At 40.1% G+C, this 14366-nt stretch overlaps 1 protein-coding gene across 2 annotated transcripts in view; it reads left to right on the top strand.

The window, feature by feature from the left end:
- The window catches only part of LOC140187150 (E3 ubiquitin-protein ligase rnf213-alpha-like), a 225481-nt gene that overhangs the window by 126343 nt on the left and 84772 nt on the right, over window positions 1-14366 (top strand). For both annotated transcript variants that reach the window (XM_072242138.1, XM_072242139.1), the window contains exons 33-37: window positions 1777-1930; window positions 3690-3825; window positions 4712-4900; window positions 10577-10707; window positions 12816-12979. In XM_072242138.1, coding sequence (XP_072098239.1) covers window positions 1777-1930; window positions 3690-3825; window positions 4712-4900; window positions 10577-10707; window positions 12816-12979 — 774 coding nt within the window. The remainder of the gene's footprint in view (window positions 1-1776; window positions 1931-3689; window positions 3826-4711; window positions 4901-10576; window positions 10708-12815; window positions 12980-14366) is intronic.

Consider the following 14366-nt stretch of genomic DNA (forward strand, 5'->3'; position numbering starts at 1 on the left):
TTGTAAGAAACCACATTTCTGTTGCTTCTAAATTTCTTTGGAGTTCTGGTGTTATAGTCCATGTTTCAGAAGCATATAGCAAGATTGACCAGATGTAACATTTTAGTAGCCTAAGCCTTGTTGTCATAGAAATGTGTCTGTTGGTAAAAATGGGTTTCATTTTTTTGGAAGTTGGCTTTGGCAATGGCAATTCTTCTTTTTATTTCTACTTTACTTCTAGTATTTTGTGATATAGAGCTACTAAGGTAATTAAAGCTGGTCTTTTGTTCAATCTCTTGGTTACCGATGTACAATTGGCAGTTGGGAGTATCCTGCTGTCTTGATGCATGAAAACCATACATTTGTTTGTTTTTTTTTACAGTTGATGGTTAGACCAAAATCTGCACTTGTTTGTACTACTTTGTCTAGGAGGATTTGTAGGTCTTCTGCAGCACTTGCTATTAGGGTGGTATCGTCTGCATATCTTATATTGTTGATGTTAACATCTCCAATTTTTATCCCATCTAGGTCTTCTATTTCTCTGAGAATCATTTCACTATAGATATTAAATAATTCCGGTGAGGCAATGCATCCCTGTCTAACTCCTCTTTGAATTTTAGTCCAATGCTTATATTATCATCAATTTTTACTGCCGCCATTTGATTCCAATATAAATTTTGAAGCAGTTGTTGGTCCCTTCCATCAATGTTTGGCGAGAATTTGAAGTAATTTTTTCATGTTGCACTCTGTCAAATGCTTTAGTGAAATCAATAAAACATAAAAAGACATCATTTTGATATTCAATTGCCCATTCTGAAAGCATTCGTAGTATGAAAATTGCATTTCTAGTTCCTCTATCCTCAATAAACCCATATTGCAGTTTAGAAGTTTCTGGCCTTAACTTGTTTCTAATTCGACTCAGAACAATTCTTAACAAAATCTTCATTATGTGACTCACAAGACTGATTGTTCTATAATTTTCGCAGTCAATAGTTCCGGGAATTTTTGGCAGAGTTATAAATACTGATTTCAAGAGATCGTCAGGCAATACACCAGACTCATATATGCCATTAAACAGTTCAGAAAGAATATCTGTGCCCAGATCTTCTAGGGCTTATATCATTTCCACTGAAATTTCATCAGGTCCAGTGGCTTTACCATGTTTCATGCTTTTCATTGCTTTAGTTATTTCTTCATTGGTAATAGGTGGTCCGGAATTAGGGTGTTTAATATCTGGGCGTTGCCCTCTATTATCTTCAAAAAGCTGCTCTATATACTGAATCCACCTCTCACATACTTTTTCTGGATCTGTTGGTATGGATCTGTCTGCTGATCTTATGCATCCTGTAGAGGAGGTTTTCTTAGTTCCAGTAATTTCCTTAATTTTCTTGTGTATTTCTTTGCTGTTGTTATTATGGCCTTCTACTTCATTGCATTTTTGATTCAGCCATTCTTCCTTTGCAATATTGCACAATTGTCTGGTCGGTCTGTCTGTCTAGCTCTCTGTAATAGTGCTGACGGTATTGTATATTGTCAATGTCTCTGAAAATTTTGAAGTTGCAGTTTTTTCTGACATTTCCAAAAAAATGATGATAAACATACTTCAGGTTTGATTTGGCATTTCAAAATTACAGGAGAGGAATAAACACAAAACAGTACAGAAGGAAGTGTGGTTTCAGAATTAAAGTGTAAATTACAGTACATGAAATAGGTTTTATATATGTTTAGCTAATTTAAAAACTGGCTCTAAAAATATTTAAATTTATAAACTGGTTCGAAAATATATTTTTATACAAGGAAAAGACAAAGATACTGGATACAACCTCCCTCATCAGGAATTGTGTGCAGTCTGCTGTTAGCATGCTGAGGGACCAGCATCAGAGTTCAAGTCGTAGCACCACACGAGTTGAAATCCTGCTTTCACTGTTACGAGAAGATAATGAATTCAAAGGTTTGTTGTTAATGTCTTTACATTGATTCAAGTTTTACTAACTTAATAATTGGCATCATGGCCCTGTTATAGTAATAACAGGTTATCAATATTACAGGGTGTGGCCATGCATTAGAAATTCAGAGTTCAAAGTAAATTTATTATCAAAATACATGTTCTGTATATCACCATATACAACCTGAGCTTCGTTTTCCAGTGGGATTACTTAGTAAATCCAAGATTCATAATAGAATCAATGAAAGACGGCACCCAATAGGGCAGAGAAAGAACCAATGTGCAAAATACACAAACTCTGCAAGTACAAAAGAAACAAGTATATAGTAGTAGTAAATAAATAAGCATTAAGTATCAAGAACATGAAATAAAGAGTCCTTGAAAGTGAATCTATAGGTTGTGGAAATAGTTCAGTAATGGGACAAGTGAAATTATCCCCACTGGTTCAAGAGCCTGATGGTCGAGGGTAACAACTGTTCCTGAACCCACTGGTGTGAGTCCTGAGGCTTCCGTACCTTCTGCTTGATGGCAACGGTGAGAAGGGAACATGACTTGGGTAGTGGGGTCCTTGAAGAAGAACGCTGCTTCGCTGATGCAGCACTCCATGTAGAAGTGCTCAATGGTGGGGAGGGCTTTATCTGTGATGGACTGGATCATATCCACAGCATTTCTGTTCAAATGCATTGGTGTTTCCATATAGGCTGTGATGCAACGTTAATGTTCTCTCCACCATACATGTATAGAAGTTTGTCAATGTTTTAGATGTCATATTGAATCCTCACAAATTTCTAAGGAAGTAGAGGCACTGTTGTGTTTTATTCATAATTGTACTTATGTGCTGGACCCAGGATAGGTCCACTGAAATGATAACACTGAGGAATTTAAATTTGCTGGCCGTTTCCACCCTTGATCATTCAATGAAGACTGGTTGAATGACGTCCGGTTTCCTCCTCCTGAAGTCAATAATCATTTCTTGGTCTTGCTGACATTGAGTAAGAGGTTGTTGTTTTAGCACCACTCAGCCAGATTGTCAATCTCCCTCCTATATGCTGATTTGTCACCACCTTTGATTCAGCCAATGACAGTGGTGTTATCAACAAACTTGAATATTGCATTGGAGCTTTGCTTAGCCACACAGTCCTAAGTGTAAAGTGAGTAGAGCAGGGGGCAAAGCACACAACATATGCTAAAGAGAATGTAGAAAAGATGTTGCCAATCCAAACTGTCTGGGGTCTGTAAGTGAGGAAATTGCGAGTCGAATTGCACAAGCAAGTATTGAAGCCAGGTCTTGAAGCTTATTGATTAGTATTAAGGGGATGATGGTGTTAAATGCTGAGATGTAATTGATAAAGAGCATCCTGAATTATACATCTTTGTTGTCCAGATATTCCAGGATTGAATGAAGAGCTATTTAAATGGCATCTGCTGTGGATCTGTTGTGCTGGTAGGCAAATTGGAGCAGATCCAAGTTGCTTCTCAGGCGGGAGTGATATGTTTCATCACTAACCTCTCAAGATACTTCACAGTTATATGTTGAGCGATTAATTGTAGAAATCTAGAATTTCTTCTCTGATACAATGTTCATCTTTCAGATATCCAATATTTCTGAAATTAGCCTTATACTGATTCACAAGAAGTGATGCGTTATTATCATTCATCATAATGAGCAGTCCTGCTGTAAGCAATTAGAAGATGTTTACATTGTACAAAGGAATAGTAATATGTCTCAGTAATTAACTTTTATGTTCTTATTTTTGTCATTTAGCTTCATTTCTGACACTGATGAAGCAAAGGCTGCACTCCCTGCTCCTAATGTTTGAAGAGGAGTCTTTCAATGCATCTGAATGGATGGTATGGGTAGCTTCAAATGTTGAAGCACTTCAGGAAGGTGGTACTTTCAGGTAAACTGGTAGTTAAAGAAGCCACGGGTTTTGCATTTAATACTAAATGGAAGAATCATTTTGTGCTGTTTGGGTAAAATAACTAAATACACCAATACCAACTCTGCAGCAATGGAATAGAGTTCCATGCAATAAGTTCATTTCAATTGACCAATCCTACATACCCAGTATGATGCTGAAGTCAGAAGTAGATTGGGTATTCAACACCATTGGCCCTTTCTTCAACTAGTTTCTGCATTCAAATGCAGCTGTTCTGTAGGAGAAATGGATCAGTAAACTACTTGTTTGCATGTAGTTTTAAGAATCTTTACTTGCAATTTAGTGTTACATCAGGTAATTGATGGTCTCACATTTTGCTGAAGTACCATATTATCACTCATTTTTGTTCAATTTTCATTTCTCTTCACTTCTCGTTACTAGCACATTAATTTATGTTATTGTGCTTGTCTAATTGTCAATGCTGAGAGTATGGGTGAGGTTAATGTTAAGTTAAAAAGATGCCAGAAAGTTGAGAGAAAGCTCCTAAGGCAGATGAATGCAATTTTGTTACAAATATTGTGAAATCCAAGCAGTTTCAATCAATTTACTCAATGCAATTTTTTGCTTATTGATTTAACTTTCTATTTAAATTCATGGTATTACTTTATTGTGCCAATTTGCATTGATGCTAATAAGCAATAGAATAATATTAGTATCCATCCTTTCGCTATCATATTCCTTCCACACCAGCCATCCCCAATAATCTACAGAGTTTTCTCACAGAAGACTGGATTCACCTGAAAACAACTCCTTGTTTATCACGGATTTATGCTTAATACTCTTCAGGTTATCTTAAGTCTAGAATTCATATTTTTATAAAATTATTATTTTGTACTCTGTTTCACAGGCACACACTTTGGAAGCGAATTCAAACAGTAGTAACACCTCTCCTGGCACAGATAATCTCTGTTATAGACCGGGACTGTAACCTGGACTTGTTAAGTGATGATACCCCTGTACTTGTACGGAACCTATGGATGAATATTTTTAATGACTCGAATTTGCTGAGTTTTCCTTACAATAGAGATGGCTTAAGGTTAGTATTTATATTTAAAGTAAATTCTCTCTTTGTAAAGGTGCATCATTAAGATATGTATTTATCAGGTTTCGTTTCATGAACATACAAACTTAAGAACACTTTCCTCATGTTTCAACCACCTCCCTGCCCCACAACTCTTGCCCATCAAGAACCTTTCTGCCCTGTTTTAAAAATATTCAAGCCCTACTTATGAAAATGAGAATTCCGGCCTTATAACTTAGTGAGGGTGAAAAATCATCTCATCTCTGTCTTTAATAGTCAATGCCTTACTTTATTCAATGACAACACTCCCTTTCCACTCCAGATCTGGATCTGATATTTTCAGTTATTTCTGTTGCAATTATTTACTAAATATTCAATATGGGCCTTTGTCGGTCAGGGTTGACCATGAAATTTGTGTCCTAACTGCTTAGATATGCAAACCTGGGCAGTACAATTTGGAGAGTAAGATGTTGCCCATGTAGCAAGCTTCCCCTCTCCATGCATCTTATAAATCCAAAGGGACAGCAGAGACCAATGCAGTTTGGCACCAGCAGCGTAGAAGGAGTTGCCAGTCAGCGTTAAAGTCAATGTAGGACTGCGTTAAGGACTCCAGCTCCATATTTTTCCCTCGAGGTTTACTCCCGAGGTCTTCCCCATGAGTGGGTATAGCTACAAGGCAGTAGAGGTTTGAGGTCAGAGTTTCCCTCATAGATGAGCTGCCAACCACAGCTGACGAGTCCCATCTGCATAAAGCAACTGGTTTTAAGGTGCCTTTGCCCCTTCTCAATGGTTTTGCTGAGCTTAGTAGCCACACATGAAGGCCCGGAGGTGGACTTGGTTGTCAGGGGCTACTTGAAGCGCATGCCATTGGGAGCATCTATTAGGCCGTGGGAGCTTGTCCCCATTACCACCCCTGGCTATGTCAACCTTAAGAAACCATGAGACTTTTAGCATGAGACTATTAATGGTCTAAGATCCTGATCATCTTAGAATATTCCCAAGCAAAAATCAGACAGTGCTAATGTGGAGAAGGTTAGAACACAGAACACTATAACACAGTACAGGCCTTTCAGCCCATTGATGTGTGCAGACCTTTTAACCTACTCTAATCTCAATCCCCCATTCTTCTATCATCCATGTGCCTATCTTAACAGTTTCTTAAATGTATTTGCCTCTACCACCACCCCTGGTAACCACCCGAAACAGAATGAGAATTAGATTTATTATCACCGGGATGTGTCGTGAAATTTGTTAACTTAGCAGCAGCAGTTCAGTGCAATACGTGATAGTATAGAAATGGAATAAGTAAATAAATAAATAAATTACAGTAAGTATATATGTGTATATTGAATAGATTAAAAAAAGTGGAAAAACAGAAATATTATATATTTTTACAAAAAGTGAGGTCGTGTTCGTGGGTTCAATGTCTATTTAGGAATCATATGGCAGAGGGGAAGAAGTTGTTCCTAAATCACTGAGCATGTGCCTTCAAGCTTCTGTACCTCCTTCTTGACAGTAACAGTGAGAATAGGGCATGCCCTGGGTGATTGGGGTCCTTAATAATGGATGCTGCCTTTCTGAGGCACCGCACCCCAAAATGTCTTGACTACCTTGGAGGTTAGTATCCAAGATGGAGCTGACTAATTTTACAACTTTTAGTAGCTTCTTTTGGTCATGTGCAGTAGCCTCTTTCCCCCTCCCCCAACCCACCCCATAGCAGACAGTGATGCTGCTTGTCAGAATGCTCTCCACAGTACATCTACCTAAGTTTTCAAGTGTTTTAGTTGATAGACTAAATCTCTTCAAAGTCCAAATGAAATATAGCCACTGTCTTGCCTTCTTTATAGCTGTATTGATATGTTGGAACCAAGTTAGATCCTCAGAGATCTTGACACCCAGGAACTTGAAATTGCTCTCATTCACCACTTCTGATCCGTCTATGAGGATTGGTTTATGTTGCCGTGTCTTATTTTTCCTGAAGTCCACAATCGGTTCTTTCATCTTACTGAAATTGAGTACAAGGTTGCTGCTGCGACACCACTCGACTAGCTGGTATATTTCACTCCTGTACGCCATCTTATCTCCATCTGATGTTCTACCAACAATGGTCGTATCATCAGTAAACTTTTAGATGGTACTTGAGCTATGCCTAGCCACACAGTCGTGGGTATGGAGGGAGTAGAGCAGTGCACTAAGCACACACCCCTGAGGTGCACCAGTGTTGATTGTCAGCGAAGAGGAGATATTATCACAGATTGTGGTCTTCTGGTTAGGAAGTCAAGGATCCAGTTGTAGAGAGAGATGCAAAGGCCCAGATTCTGCAGCTTATCTATCAGGACTCGGGGAATGATGGTATTAAATGCTGAGCTATAGGCACTGAACAGCATCCTGACAGAGGTGTTTGTATTGTTCAGGTGGTCTAAGGCCATGTGAAGAGCACTGAGATTGCATCTATCATAGACCTATTGTGCCAATAGGCAAATTGCAGTGGGTCCAGGTCCTTGCTGAGGCGGGAGTTCTTTCTAGCCATGACCAACCTCTCAAAAGCACTTAATCACCATAGATGTTAGTGCTACTGGGTGATAATCATTAAGGCAGCTCACACTACACTTATGCACTGGTATAATTGTTACCTTTTTGAAGCAGGTGGGAACTTCGGACTGTAGCAATGAGAAGCTGAAAATTTCCTTGAATACTCCTGCCAGTTGGTTAGCACAGGTTTTCAGAGCCTTACCAGGTACTCCATCGAAGCCTGCTGCCCTGCAAGGGTTCACCCTTAAAGACAAACCAACATTGGCCTCTGGGACAGAGATCACAGGGTCACCAGGTGCAGCAGGGATATTCACAGCTGTAGTTATATTCTCTCTTTCAAAGTGGGCATAGAAGGCGTTGAGCTCATCTGCTAGTGAAGCATTGTTGCCATTCATGCTACAGGTTTCCCCCGCCATCCGAAGGTAGAACGTTCCTATGAAACGGTTGGTAAGCCAAAATGTCATAAAGCAAAGAAGCAGTTACCATTTATTTACGTTTGTATATGGGAAAATTTTGTGAGCGTTCGCAGCCCCAAAAATAACCTACCAAATCCTGCCAAATAACACATAAAACCTAAAATAACAGTAACATATAGTAAAAGCAGGAATGATATGATAAATACACAGCCTATATAAAGTAGAAATACTTTTCCACAATCATTACTGCACTGTTCTCCGTAGCGAAAATCTCACGCAAGCGCCGTCGGCAGAAAATCTCACGCAAGCGCTGTTGGCAAAAACATGGCGGAAGCGCTCTCCAGTAACCTTTAAGCTATGAAGCTTCCAAATCATACCAAATAACACGTAAAAATACACAGCCTATATAAAGTAGAAATAATGTATGTACAGTGTAGTATCACTTACCAGAATTGGTTCAGCGCTGAGCACACTTATGATGGTGTGTTAGGCTGAGTTGTCGCAGGTTGGGTGGTGCGGTGGCCCCCACCCTCCGGGCCACCAATCGATACTGATCCACGAAGCATGCAGGGGTCCAGTGGTAGCCGGGAGGCATACAGCACATCTTTAAGAAAAAAGCCAAAACAAACATGCTAATTAATTAGGTGCCGCCTGGCACGTAATTGTCGGCGCAGATCAGTGCCGATTTCCGCTCGCGTTGTCTCTGATCTGGGCCGACAATTATGTGTCGGGTGGCACCTAATTAATTAGCATGTTTATTTTGGCTTTTTTCTTAAAGTTATGTGCTGTGTGCCTCCCGGCTACCGCTGCATTCTCCGCGAATCGGTATCTGTACGTGGCCTGGGGGTTGGGGTGGTGGGACACTGGGGTGTCATCTCGGCATCGTCTGTTTCCATTAGGGCAGGCAGGTCATCTTCTATCTCTGCCTGCCTCGATGTCAAAGGTCGAGGTTCGTCATCTGCTGTGGCTGATGTGGAAGGCTTGCTTGACTGCTGAGCCTCGTGCATTTTTCTATCACACAGCTCTTTGTAAGGACTTAAACCATCCTGCAAATATCCCCTAAACCAACGTACCCTTTCTAGATTAAAGTCGTACTTTATCATTACTCATTCGGTTTCGATTGTTATCCTTTTTTCTTCCAATTGCATCAGCTGTTCATCTATCAGATCTTGGTCATGGGATGCCAAAACCTCTTCAACATCACATTCATAAAAGTTGCTGGTGAATGCAGCAGGCCAGGCAGCACCTCTTCCTAGATATGCTGCCTGGCCTGCTGCATTCACCAGCAACTTTTATGTGTGTTGCTTGAATTTCCAGCATCTGCAGAATTCCTGTTGTCAACATCACACTCGTCAGCTTCCACAAGCCAAAATCACTTTGTCCTTACTTCGTTCACCATGATCGAAACGCTTAATTATGTCTAGTTTTACGCTAAGTATAACACCCTTACGAGCTCTTTTAGGCTTTTCCATAGAACTCATCTTGCAAACGACTGCTCACAGGCACGTGTTTAAGCAATGCTGGCGAGAACACAGTTCTGAATCCGGGGAGAGCGGCTGCTTGGGGCGCGCGCTGCTTTTTTTTCCTAACAGTGAAAACACCTTCTGAAAGCGAAAACAGGATACTAATGTAGGTCTTTCGTAACAGTGAGGTTTCGTAAAGCGAATGTTCGAAAAGCGGGGGACACCTGTATTGGGTTTCACTTTGTAGGAAGTAATGTCTTGCAAACACTGCCAGAGTTGATGTGCATCCGATGTTGCCTCCAACCTCACTCAGAATTGTCTCTTCTCTCTTGAAATAGCCCTCCACAAGTCCTACCTGGTTTTCTTGTACAGACCTGGGTCACCAGACTTAAGTGCCACAGATCTAACCTTCCGCAGATGGCATATCTCCTGGTTCATGCACGGTTTTTGGTTTGGGAATGTACAGCAAGTTTTCCTAGGCACACAGTCATCCACACAGATTTTAATGAAGTTAGTAACAACTGCGGTATACTCATCCAAAGATGAATTGTTGAATGCAGTCCAGTCCAGTCCACCAATTCAAAAAGCCGTCCTGTAAATGTTCCTGTGCCTTCCTTGTCCATACCACCTTGGTCCTCACTACTGGTGCTACAATCTTCAGTCTCTGCCTATACTGAGGGAATAGAAGTACAGCCAGGTGATCAGATTTTCCGAAGTGAGGGTGTGGAATAGCACGGTAGGATTTTTGATGATGGTGTAACAGTGGACCAGTGTGTTGTTTCCTTTGGTACTACAAGTGATTTGTTGATGGTAATTATTTTGTGATTTTTTTCAGGCTAGCCTGGTTAAAATGCCCCAAAATGATGGTGAAAGTGTCAGGGTGGGCTGTTTTGATCCATTGTTTAGCTCATCTAGAGCCTGTTTGACATTAGCCTGAGGTGGAATGTATGCCGCTACCAAAGTGATCACAGATATCTCCTATTTAATTGTATCCATTGAGCTGTGCTGCACGAGATCGCCATTCCCATGATACCCCATAAGTAAAACACTGTGTTTAAAAAAAAAAATTATACTCTGACAAAACCCCCCACCAATACTTTCTTCCAGAGTTATTTACTTTTCTCCAAAGTTGTATACTTTTCTTAACTACAGGCACCTCACTAAGACTGAACACTATCTAGTTCCAAAATAGATTAGAATTTGTGTAAACCTTGGAGAATGTTTCAGGTTGTGAATTAAAGTCTTCATTTAATAAAAGGAGATTTTATTTAATTTGACAGATCACAATCAGAAATTGTTGTCCACAACTACATGAAAATGAACATGCTGAAAATTGGCAACAGACTTCCTTTCAGTTGGAGAATAAAGGACTTTCTGGATGAGTTGTGGGTTCAAGCCCAGTACATTGAAGGTATTTATTAACAATGCAAGATTCACATTATTCATGTGAGTGTGCACCCAGTGTTATTATAGTATTAAATATAGGTAACTGGAGGACATGGAATCATTGAGCACTATAGCACAGAAACAGGCTCTTCTGTGCTGAACTGTTATTCTACCTAGTGCCATTGACCCACACTTGGACCATAACCTTCCATCCTCCTCCCATTCATGTACCTAGCTAAACTTCTCATAAATGTTGCAATTGAGCCTGTGTCCACTACTTCCACTGACAGCTAGTTCCACCCTCTGAGTGAAGCAGCTCCCCCGTGGGTGCCCTTCAAATATTTCACCTTTCACCCTTAACCTATGACCTCTAGTTCCAGTTTCACCCAACCCAAGGTATCTCCAAAAATGTTGTGCAATCCTTAAAAATGAAAATGGAAATAAAGTATCACATAACAATCAAGGTTGTTACTCTTATATTTTATGGTTCCTATCTACTTGTACTGTGAAGCAGTTTGTGTTCCAGTGGAAATAGGTAAAGTACCATAAGAATTCTCTTCATTCAGAAAGTGTTGTCAACTAGACAATTGATGTTCCAAGTTTCAAAGAAGGACCTCTACTTGGTTGCACTGCACTGCATCCATGAGACTGAGATTAAAAGGAACTTACTGAACATTCAGCACTGAAAAATGGAGAGGACAGAGACTTTCTTTTTCAGTAGTCTAGAGACTAATCAATGGGAATACAGGCAATTCATCTGTAGAGCTAGTGAGAAGAAAGGTTAAGAAAACAATAGTGACAGCACATCTGACATAGCTACATCAAAGAGCCAAAGTCCCATTGGATCCAAGAGACAATTAAAAACCAAATTGTCTCTGTAGCCAGAAGCAGAGGGCAATGATCAACAGTATTTTTGTTGCTGGAGGACTGTTAGCTTTAGGCTTCTGTAGGACTTAGTAGTTAGTATTAATCAATAATTTAAACTTAAAATTAGTGTACAATCAAGAAGTTTATAGACAATACAAAGGTTGGGGTGTGACTGGTTGTGAGGACTAAAGCTGTGAACCATAAATGGTTGAGATGGCAGAAATATAGCAAATAAGATTACATTCAGAAGATGTGAATTAAATCTTCTGGGAAAGGCAAAAAGATGAAAGAATACATAATTCTCTAAAAGCTGTATTCTCTGACGTGATTGATGACAGATGTCCTTTAAGTGATATCAGTCTGATGCAGTCTTGGAAGCATTGTCCTCAATTGGCCTGGGTGCTCCTTCACTGACCCGATATCTGCCCTTAATAGAGCATGCTGATTAGGAAAATGCTGGATATCTGATCTTTTACTGTAATTGTACAATCATGAAAAGTTGAGGAACAGGCAATCTTAGGGTGTAGACCCACGTATTTCTGAAGAAAGGACAGATAACTCCAGTAAATTCTTTCAATTCATTATCTAAGGCAAGAAAATTAATCTAGATTGGGGAAAAGAAACAATAGCAAAGCCTCAAGTAGTGCACCACACACAAAAAAATTCACCACATACAGGTGTGTTATTGTATGAAATGTTTTATAGGAAATTTGAAGATGATGTCAGTTATGGAAACTATATTGTGAGGGAAGTTTAGGTAGCTTGGACCAGGAAGGCTTAAATTAGATCATTAAAATTATACTGAGTTGAAAGGATCTTTTCTCCTTTAGATCAATAATTATGAGCCTTGGGCTAAAAAATAGCAGGATTAGTAGATATCTGAGGATTTTTTTTTTAACCAAAAGTCTGTCTGGTATTTATTGCCTGAAAGAGTAATATATGCAGGAATTTCAATATATAGTTAGTTCTCTAATCCAAAAGGCTACAGATCAATCATTTTTGAATTGGGTTAAGCTGTGTTTTTTTGGCCACATAACTATCTCCATCATTACGTTCCACTTAATAGTTTCAAATCTTAGGAAGAATAACCTGGACTGAACTAATCTAATAGCCCATGGTAAGCTATGATACCAGACACACAAAATCATCTTCTCTGTTACTTCAATGCTGTTATCTCATACTGTGAATAATAAATGCTAGGAAATAGAGCTAAAGAGAGGCAGTCTTGAGTAATCCATGATATTACTTGTTTCATTTTCAAAACAGAAACAGAGCAAGCTGAGCGAAAGCTGAATGAAATATTTAACAAAACTGGATTTGGAAAGTACCTTTCAGATGTGAATGAAGAATGGAGACAGAATTTTTTCTTCAGATACTTGGATGATTTCCTGCTGATGACCATGAGCATTTCATCTGAACTTGAATTTGAGGTAATATGACAACTTCTGGTAAGATGGTAGCGTGCTCAGATGTGGTGGCCTCTACGAAGCCAACTGAAGCTGTTTTATTTTTAAATATCTTTTTTTTACAATCCTAAGACACTGCTGGACATTAGGAATTTCAAGTACTGCAGGTCTACCTGACCAGCAAGTTGTTCATTAGTGGAGGATCTGGACTTGGTGTGGACCGCGTTGCTGCCTGCTGCAGAAAGGCTCAGAGTCAATGCGCGAAGGCAGTGTGCAGTCCAACAGCAAGTGATTGTCTTGGACGTTTTCCTTGTGATCACAAGACCCTGTTGGATATTGATGATGTAGAATACCGCAGGTCTGGTTCACTGCTTTATTGGCGAGCCCAACAGCAGAGGAGCTACCTCAGTTGTAGAGCGGGCTCGTTAAAGTATTTAAAGTTACTCATTCCGATTACAGAGCCTCGAAAGAATTTTGTGTTGTTATTTTTCATCACTACCTCCCTGAGTCGGAAGTGGGTAATTTGTGCAACTGCTTGCTTCCTTGGATGTGGTAGCCATTTCTCAGGCTTCCGCTCCGGAATTGGACCTTGATTCCTGGTTACCCATTTAAGATTGCACTACCGAATACGTGCAACAGCGTACTGGTAGTTCAAAAGCAAAGAATTACAATTAAAACCATTATTAATAACACTTTGTGGTAAATTGTGGTAAACTATCATCACAAACAATGAAGAAGCGAGCAAAGTCAAAGCAAAATTGCAAGATGTGCCCTGCTGATGTGCTACAAAATCAGTGCACTTGGAGCTGGAGCTGTTCTGGTTGGAGTGAACGATTCGGAGGGGAGAAGTCAGGACAGAGGAGTTCCATTGCCTGTCCAACTAACCCGGGTATGAGGGTGGTTCGCTCTAAGCGGTGAGCCAATTTGGACAGGTCGAGAACAGCTCCTTCAGCAGCGAAATCTAGGTCCACAGCGATTCGCTGACAGCAAGCCCAGGTCCTAGTGCGAGGTTCGGGCAGTTTAAGTGCTGGCTGAGATGGTCTGGGGCTTCTCTCTGAGATGCTCAGGCTGTAAGACTGCCCCTGGCTGCTGTGCTTCATGTTAGCAAACATTGCAGCAGTTGTGTAGTGTGTCTAAGTTTGCTGATGATACTAAATTGAGTGGAAAAGCAAATTGTGCAGAAGGTGCAGAAGATGCAGAGAGTCTGCAGAGAGGTATAGATTGGTTAAGTGAATGGGCAAGGGTCTGGCAGATGGAATGCAATGTTAGAAAAATGGAAGATCAGATTATTTAAATGATAAAAAATTACAGCATGCTGCTGTGCAGAGAGACTTGGGAGTGCTTGTGCATAAATCACAAAAGGTTGGTTTGCAGGTACGGTAGGCTATCATGGCAAATGGCATGTTGGCCT

The sequence above is a fragment of the Mobula birostris genome, chromosome 24 (assembly GCF_030028105.1).
Source record: "Mobula birostris isolate sMobBir1 chromosome 24, sMobBir1.hap1, whole genome shotgun sequence".
NCBI lineage: Eukaryota > Metazoa > Chordata > Chondrichthyes > Myliobatiformes > Myliobatidae > Mobula > Mobula birostris.